The sequence below is a fragment of the Theobroma cacao genome, chromosome 5 (genome assembly GCF_053813885.1).
Source record: "Theobroma cacao isolate CCN51 chromosome 5, ASM5381388v1, whole genome shotgun sequence".
NCBI classification, from domain to species: domain Eukaryota; kingdom Viridiplantae; phylum Streptophyta; class Magnoliopsida; order Malvales; family Malvaceae; genus Theobroma; species Theobroma cacao.
Genome location: NC_142643.1, coordinates 4,503,644 through 4,512,768, shown reverse-complemented (window position 1 = coordinate 4,512,768; position 9,125 = coordinate 4,503,644). Strand labels below are relative to the sequence as shown.

General features: G+C 32.3%; 1 protein-coding gene across 1 annotated transcript; it reads right to left on the bottom strand.

The window, feature by feature from the left end:
- Window positions 1-1,563: 1,563 nt before the first annotated feature.
- Window positions 1,564-3,426, bottom strand: LOC108662117 (iridoid oxidase-like). The gene is made up of 2 exons (XM_018121271.2): window positions 2,512-3,426; window positions 1,564-2,175 (listed from the first exon to the last, which is right to left on the bottom strand). The coding sequence occupies exons 1-2, from the start codon at window positions 3,424-3,426 to the stop codon at window positions 1,564-1,566; spliced, it is 1,527 nt and encodes a 508-aa protein (XP_017976760.2).
- Between the last annotated feature and the right edge of the window lie 5,699 nt (window positions 3,427-9,125).

Below are 9,125 nucleotides of genomic sequence, written 5' to 3'. Positions count from 1 at the left end.
CGTAGATTCAAATAGCGTGTCTCAGCCCAATGAGGATTGTCCATTTTGGTCTCATTTTGCATTCTTCATAGATAGTTGATTTTAATTAATATTTATTTTTTAAAAAATTATTTTATAATTTAATATTATTTAGATAGCAATGAGAACAATTATTACAATTGAAATATTATTTTACATAAAACAACTAAAACAAATAAAACACCCTTTTACACAGAACAATTAAAATAAGTAAATTGTTACTTCACATAGAATAATTAGAACAAGTGAAGTACTACTTCATACGAATAGCAAGTGAAAGTAACTCAGAATAAATGACAGGATTTATAAATTACTTTAATCTCGTGTACCTATTCATATACACTTTCTTCCTTTGTACATGTTCACATATAGTTTCTTCTTCTATTGTACATGTTCACGCACAGTTTCTTCTCTTGTATATGGTTACGTACTTTTTTTTAATTTATTCCCTTATAGCTTTTCCTATATACCTCTTTAATTTACCTACTACTCAAGAATAAATCTTATTATATTATTAACAATCATAAAATCCATTACTTCAATAGTCACATAATGAATTTCCAATCATTACTCAATATTAACATTGAACAACAATCACCTAATAGTAAAGTCCTTAATAACGTTATTTATTATGTGCATTAAAACTTATTTTTGAGTAATCGTTATTTTTAACATTATATATAGAGCCTTCACAATTCATTCAAGGGGGGCTTCTCTTCTTGGAAGCTAATACATTCTGACTCAAAGCTTGTCTCTCTAAATTCTCTCTCTACCCATCTTCTACTTAATGTTTCTCAGCTTCACTCTACCATTCGCTTATTATGTACCTACTCTCAGTCTTGTTGTACTATTTTGCCAATATAGGTATTCTACCGCTCACCTATTATTTACTTATCTTCAATCATTACTCTACTATTCATATATTCTCTTCCATCTATCACAACACTTAGTATTTCAGGAATTATTCTAATTTTTCTTTCTATCACTTCCGATACATCTCTTTTACTTATCTACAACACTTTATCTCTCTATCACAAGAACCCCCTTTACAGCCTCAATCATGGAAAATTAACATTCCCTCTAATCCAAGGAGTCATCTTTCCTCCCACATGGTGGCAATCCCATACCCAAACAAAGTTACAATCTCAGCAACTTAACGTACCAAATGAAGCAAAGTTCTTCTCTTTAATTAAATTATGAGAAAATTAATACAATTTCCTCATACCAAATGCCATCTTAATTTTATGAAAGAAGAAGTGAATAAATTTTTAAAATGAACACAATTTGTTTTTATGTACCTATATAAACTTAATTTCAAAATGAAATGCTTACTATAAAATATTTTTTTGACTCATATTATACTTCATAATGGTACTGTGTTTGTAAGTTGTAATTGTTGAAATACGAAAAAATCACAAAAAATGGAAATAAATCCAAAGGTCTAAGTAGCTTTTTATAGAAATATCACAAAAAGATACGTAAAACAATCAAATGCTATTAATTGGTATGATTTATGAACGTTTCCTGAGATAGGCATAGTCCATGTCACTTGTAAGGTAACGCAATAACGTTCAAGGGAACGGATTTCCTAAGCGTCATCGCCATCCGCCCAGTCATGTCCATGTCCTCAGGCTTAAGCCCACCTGCCAGGATCCAATCAAATGAATGTAGCAGCGTACCCAACGCCAAAGGCAGCACACGAGAGGCAAGAGACACTGCAGGACACATCCTCCGACCAGACCCAAACGGTATGAACTCAAAATGTTGTCCTTTATAGTCCATATTGTTCAGTTCCAGGAACCTTTCTGGCTTGAACTCTAATGGATCATCCCACGTATTGGGGTCTTGTCCTATTGCCCAAACATTCACAAGAATCTGTGTTTCTTTGGGAATTTTGTAGCCCAACATTTTGCAAGAGTTCATAGCCATGTGAGGGACTAAGAAAGGGAGTGGTGGGTGAAGTCTTAATGTTTCCTTGATGACTGAATTAAGGTACGGGAGGTTTTCAATGTCCTTTTCTTCAAGCTTCCTTCCGGAGCCTATAGTACTTCTCAATTCAGCTTGGAGTTTCTTGAGTATTGGTGGGTTGTGTAAAAGCTCGGCCATAGCCCACTCTAAAGTGCCTGCGGTTGTATCAGTCCCTGCCGTAAACATCTCCTGATATACATATGAAACAAGCAAACTAAGTTAGGTCTTGCATTTCAGTAGAAGATTGAAAATTAGTTTATCGGAAACTTGCTAGAAAAGAGACTATGAAGCACGACACGGCTCTAACCCTCACGTATCCTGCGTTGGATACAGCTAGATACGCCCAAAATAAAAAGTTGAACAATTTACTTTGTTGTTTCGGATACGGATAGTGGTGAAAGGACACAATATTTTTGTTGCTTTGGTTTGAAATGGTGTTGAATTATGTGGGTGAATATCATGAAGATTGCATCGTCGCATTCATATGCGTGCTTGCTATAGAAAAGAAACGATAATATAACTTACAAGAACAATGACATTGATGGTTGTGGAAGAAAACCTAGATGGCTTGCCTATACCATCACCATCAAACTCCAAAAGCACGTCCAAGTAATCTTTTCTCGTCTTCCCTCCATTATATCCATTTTCCGTAGTTTCCGTCCTTTCCTCGATGAACTCTCTCACAATTCGAAACGCATGTTCAATATGAAACTGTGCTTTACGTCTAATACCCTGTGGGTCAAACCTTTTTAAAATTGGAAAGAAGTCTGCTACATTTGGCGTACCAGCGAACTCTATGACCTTACCTGTATGGTATAACAAGTTTGCACCTCTCTCCGATTTCGGATCCAATAAATCATAGGAAAACAAGAGATTTCCAATGAGATTAAAAGTCAATAACAAAAAGAATCTCCCAATATCGATGGCATTGGTTCCAAAAGCACTAGCATTTTGTATGAATTCCACCATTTGGTCTACACACTTACTTCGTACGCCTTTCATAGCATCAAGACGGCTACTGACGAAGAATTCCATGGTGCATAAACGCCTCAACATGCGCCAATGTGAACCATATTGAGATGTAATAATAGACCCTTCATTGCCGTAATTCCCTTTCATGGACTCGTAAATTTTGCGCCCTGCAAGCACCACATCATGGTTCTTGAACATCTCGCGAGCCACTTCTCCGGATGAGATGACCACAGTGCACATTGAGCCGAGCCACAGTGTCGTGATCGGTCCATGTTGACATGCCAATTTAGTGATAGATAGATGTGGTGGTTCCCGCCAACTTAACTGGAAAATATTGCCAACCACTGGCCACCTTCTTGGCCCGGGTGGAAGCTGCCCTGGCTCTTGGAAATACCTACGCACGCTTGCCCATGCAACCCCTGCGAAAAATGCTGCAAATGCAAGGAGCCCTAAAATTTCAAAGTCCATTCCTGGTTGGGTTAGCTAAATTATTTTGGTTTCTTTGTTGATGGAGGTCCCGTAATTTATAGTGTACTACTAGACAGCTAGCCTACGCTGGCTACAATTGATAACGTAGAAAATTCGTCCTCTTTTTGCGCTATTTTAGTTGCACTTTGAAATCTAAAGAGCAACCTGTATACGAACCTCCAATACATTAGCTCATTACGTTCTTCATTTTTTAAGTTTTAGTGCCAATGAACAAGCCATTTTTTCAATGACACAAAAAATGTTTTGAAATTTTTAAGTCTTAATTTCAAATTATTCCATCATGTATAAATAGATTTCATCTAATTTTGTGTCAGAATTAATTATTTGGTTATATATACTATAGTTTGTCTGTTGATTTGTTTATTTAATTTATTTTATCTATTCAATTTAATAATATTTAATTATAATTGTAAGTTTTACTTGTATATATAATTTCGTGTAAAAAACAAAGAAGAAGAAAGCTTAAGATTAATAATCATTAAACCTTTACAATTTTTTAAGAGTAGTTTTGCCTTGCGTCACAAGAAAGATTTAGTATTTGAATGTCATAATTATAATCATAAAAATAATAAATTTTTAGATCATGATTTGACCAATTCTCAAATATTTAACACTTAAAGTATAAGTTTATCAAATATATGAAAGTAAGAATAGACATATTTTCATGAAAAAATTAAAATTAAATAAATTTTATGTCTGATATAAAAGTTTCTTAATAGAAAAGAATATAGTATAACTTAAAATTTGATAAATAAATTTTAAGATCATAAAGTAAAAAGAAGAAAATATATGAACTTTGATGTATTTCTCAGCAACCAATAATTGCTCAATAAATTTATATATATATATATAGATATATGATCCCTACAACATAAATGACTTTTAATCACACAACTTTAGATGCACGTTTATTTTTATATCTAAATATTTTATTACAATATTTAAATTTAAGATTTAAATACATTTTTTCTTATACAATTCATAAAAAATCTAATATCTCTTTTTTTATTTTAATTAAAAAAAATACTCTCAAGTCTATTATGACAAAAATAAATAACTTGGAAACATAAGTTTTATGGCTTCCGTGTTAATTTAAGTGCTCCACTGCTCTCAAAAATTTATTTTTTTGAACCTTCATTTTCTCTGCTCTGCTTTGTTTCTCTTTTAAGAGACGCTTTCGGTTCTTTTCGGTTTCACAATTGAAGCTCCCTTCACTACATGTGTTTAGTTAGTATCTATGTTGGATCTTGCCAGGTTAATATTTGATCATTGAAGCTCAAAGGAAGTTTTCTTGCATTTTGTTGCTGATACAACTCAATTTTAGAATAATCATTTTTTTTCTCTCTTAACTCACATAGGATCTAGTGGTTGGATACATGGGTGTTCCATAATATTCTGGAACTAGCATGACACAACATCCATAATATGCTATATTTAGGTACTTTCTCTATTACATCAAGTGCACAAGCTACTTCCTAAATGTGCCCTCTCTCTCTCTCTCTCTCTCTCTCTCTCTCTCTCTCTCTCTCTCTCTCTCTCTCTCTCTCTCTCTCTCTCTCTCTCAGTTTATAAATATGGACCTTATCACTCTAATTGTTGATTCCTTGTATTGCAAAATGATGCTTGAGTCGCTATCAATCTCAAGAGAAATAAATTTTCATTTCATTGCTTTTTACTGTAGAAATGAGATTTATGATTTAAGAGTTTATCATTGTGATGTCATTTTATTTTTGTTAAATGGTGGAAGTCAATGTTCCTCACCTTCTCTCTGAAGAATAAAGGCATAACTTTAAACAAATGAGCCTGACAAGATCCCTGGAAGAATTGATTCCAAATGCTACTCTTAATGAATCTTGTAAGTCTTAAAGTGTTGCATAATTTATACATGAATGGAGTTTTGGTTTTTTTTTTTTAGAATAGCAACAATTCTAGATGTTTAAAGTAGATGACAATGGGATTTTAAAACCTTGAGCTAGGGGCTTTTATGTGCAGCAGGATTTATAGGATATCCAGTATGGTTACTCTAGAATCATTAAGATAACACGCATTCAAGTTATATTTGATTCATAGGAGGCCTTATCATAGATGTTAACATAAAGACACCTTTTGTAAATAAATCTAGTTCAAAATGTTGTTAATATTACCTGTAATTTATAATGATCTTGTTTTTTGGAGTTTCATCATGTTGTCAATATTTATTGAAACCTGCACCAAGTGCTCATAGTGTTATACATTTGACTCCATTGTTCCCTTAAGTGTTATAAGGATTCTATTTCCTTTTTCTCTTTTCCCTTCCATGTGGAAATTAATGCTGGAAAGGATTCTTGTATACTTGAATGCTACTACAATGTGTTTATTACATAGTTTGCTTGGTTAACTCTCTTCAAGAACAATTCTGTCAATAAATTGCAATTTATAGTTCTAGTCAAAATATTGTCATCCTAATCCATCTTGTCAAGAATGTGCTTTCCAATCTCCAATGTTAACTACGCATTACCTAAAACTCATATAGTACCATGCTAAAAGAGAGTTAGATATGAAAGAGGACAAATAATGAATCTTTTTACAGCGTTGCCAATTTTTTGTGTTCCTTTTTGTTCACTTTTTTGCTTTGTTTTCAAATCAAAGTGGACAAATAAATTTTTGTTAATTGGTCAGTGTGTATGCTTTGTCTCTTATCTTATAAAAGAGAGTTAGATATGAAATAGGACAAATAAATTTTTTTTAATTACATTATGAATTACTTGCAAATTAATCTTTGTAGGTAAGGAAGGCTAAGAACTGCAATGTTAGATGGTTTTATTAGGTTGGAGAATGGACAAACAAATATGTACATAGAGGAATTGGAGAGATGAAGAGAGAAAGAGAGAGATTACTAAAATTAGTTGATCATTTTTAATGAAACCCCATATTGTAAACATTGTAAAGACCTTGAGGGTTGATGTTCCAAGTTGAAAATGGTTTTTGAGGCATTTGATTTTTGAGGCATTAGTTGTTGCAATTTGATTTTAAAGGCACCTTATGATTTGTGAGTATGTGTTTCTATCATAAAACTTGTTACATATTAGAAAGTTATATATGTCTCTATCTTATACTTTTTAGCTGCACATTTTATATGTTACCATATGATTTAAGATTGCAGTCATATAGTATATAATTGCACTTTAATTTTGATGTTGAATCTCATAAACAAGTGCAGCTATATTTTTTCATACATTCGCTAAGGTTGCACTTTTTTTAAGTGCAACCTTAACTTAAGGCTGCATATTTTTCACCTATAGTTACAATTTTTTTTGCAACCATAGGTGAAAAATGTTGTAGTGGACATAAGTCAAAATTTAATCATTTATTAAGACACACCATCAATTAATTATATACGAGTTGTAAAGTAATTTACCTACAATATAAATAATAATAAAATAAAAATTATGTATTTATAAATGAGGATAAAAGCACATTTAATTTGATATCAATGAAAAATCACTAATAAAAAACTTGATAAAATCAATATCCAATTACTTATAAATGTAATTAGATTCAATTAATTTTTAAGTGAAAATCTATAATTGAAATTTGATTGACTAATAAGTTGAAATCGAGGACATGAAAAAGAATTACCTTTTTTATATCAAATAACTTGACAAAATCATAAATTATCATGTCAAACCTCTCATAAAAAAAAAGAAAAACAAAACAAAAAAAACACACACACACACACAAAGATAAAGATTAAGCTATATATATAATTTCTAAACTCCTTATAAATAAATTTAAATTGGCCGCTGAATAACTTATAGAGGTATTACTTGGTAATAAACTTTAATTAAATAATTAATATTAGGAAAAGATTTATTCATATTTATTAAATTATAACTTAACTTCCATAAATGTATATATGAGGTAATTTTGATTGAGCAGCAAGAAAAAAAACAACATATGTAGTGATTTGTTTTGTTATTTATCATTAGATCATAATTGATATTTTTAGTGAAAAGTTGAGTGGCGTCATTTGATTGATTATATAATAACACGTATATTTAATCAATTATATAAATTCCCAAATCTTATATTATAGAACTTTCTAAACATTAAAAATCTTTATTATTTCACTCCAAAAAAAAAAATCTTTATTATTTAAGAAATGCAACGATCAAGCTTTGATATCCGAGAAATGACTTTTATTGTAACCTCATACATGACCAAGAGAAGTGTGATAAGATTATTGCCAAGTGCAAACTCGAAATTAAAAATCCCACCGTTAAATTTCAAATTTAATACAAATAAACCAGACAATTATATATTTTGTCAGCAACAATATGGACAAAAGCAAACACACAATCCCATTTTAATTATATTCTCCTAACCTATAAAACCAAATTGAAAGCAACTACAGCTTTGGTCCTAATTTTTTTAATTTGATTTATTTTTTGGGTTAAATGAAGTTCAATTTGGTCTTAGGGTGTGGAGCAAGAGGATGAAAGGAAAGTCACATAAAAACTGGTTTGTGAATAACATTCCTCTAAAGGTGCATTGGCAATGGTTAAAAACAGTATTTCAACCTTTTGGCAAGATGATAGACGTGTTCATTGCTCAAAGAAGATTCAAGCATGGAAAAAAGTTTGGATTTGTTAGATAGGAGTTTCAAACAGATGCTTTCAAAGTTGTTGAAAGATTGAATGGTACATGGTTCTTGAACCTGAAGTTGGGAGTAAACATCTCCAGATTTGGGAGCAAATCTCCTACTGGAGGAAAAGAAGAACAGATGAGCAAGGGGCATTTTTTTTTTTTTCAAAGTGAAAACGAGGAACTGACAGTGGAGTGAATAGGCAGAATACTTCTTAGAACTCTAAGATATCCTACACAAAAGCTTTGATGTGTAGAAATGACACAGCAAGGGAATTAGGAGAACTGAGCGTTGAGAAAGGATGTGCAGCAGAGTACAAGGAGCAAAGGGGAAATTAGCAATGATAACCACACAGTTACTGATTTTCATGTGGAGGCTATAGCATTCATGGAGTATTTTCAAATAAATTGATTCTCTAGAATGAAGGTGAGAGCTTTAAGACCAAAACATTTTCTCATTCACTTGTTTTTGCAATGAAGTTGAAGACGAGGCTGAGGTGGTTAGCTCTTCCAAAATGGCAAAAACTGATATTGGAGAAAAAGCCAAGTAATGATAACTTAGCTATGAAGAGCGGTACAAAGGAAACAACAGGGAATATTCACGACACGAGGTCGGTGTTTCTGAAATTAAGGAAAAAGTGATGGAAGCGTACGTGAGAGGGGGCACTAGAAAGCCAAAAGCAAAAGTTGGTGAAAAGAGTGGACAACGAAGAAGAAGAAAAAGAATCAAAATCAGTCTGTGGGCTCGAGGGTGATGACAACAACCCCGAGGTGTCCATTACCCTAAAAAATCACAAACCCAGAATGTTTTAATAAGAATCAAAGAGTAATCGGGTTCCCCCGGAAGTGGCAGGGGCCCATTACTGAACATCTATTATCTCAGTTTAAAAACCACAAATCAAGCTGCTTAAGGGAGATTGAGGAGAGATTAAGAGAAGAGGAATCAATAAGTCTGAAGAATAAATGTAGGCAGCCAAGAAAAAACCAAGTGTCTCGAGATTGTTGAAGCAAATCACGGAGTTGTCAATTATGGCTATATAACGGTTATTTAATCC

What these genes read in the sequence shown, in the direction of transcription:
- LOC108662117 (XM_018121271.2), bottom strand. Translation starts at nt 3,426, where the DNA reads ATGGACTTTGAAATTTTAGGGCTCCTTGCATTTGCAGCATTTTTCGCA. An exon ending in CCATCAATGTCATTGTTCTT is followed by an intron (nt 2,176 to 2,511) that starts GTAAGTTATATT and finishes TATGTATATCAG; the next exon opens with GAGATGTTTACGGCAGGGAC.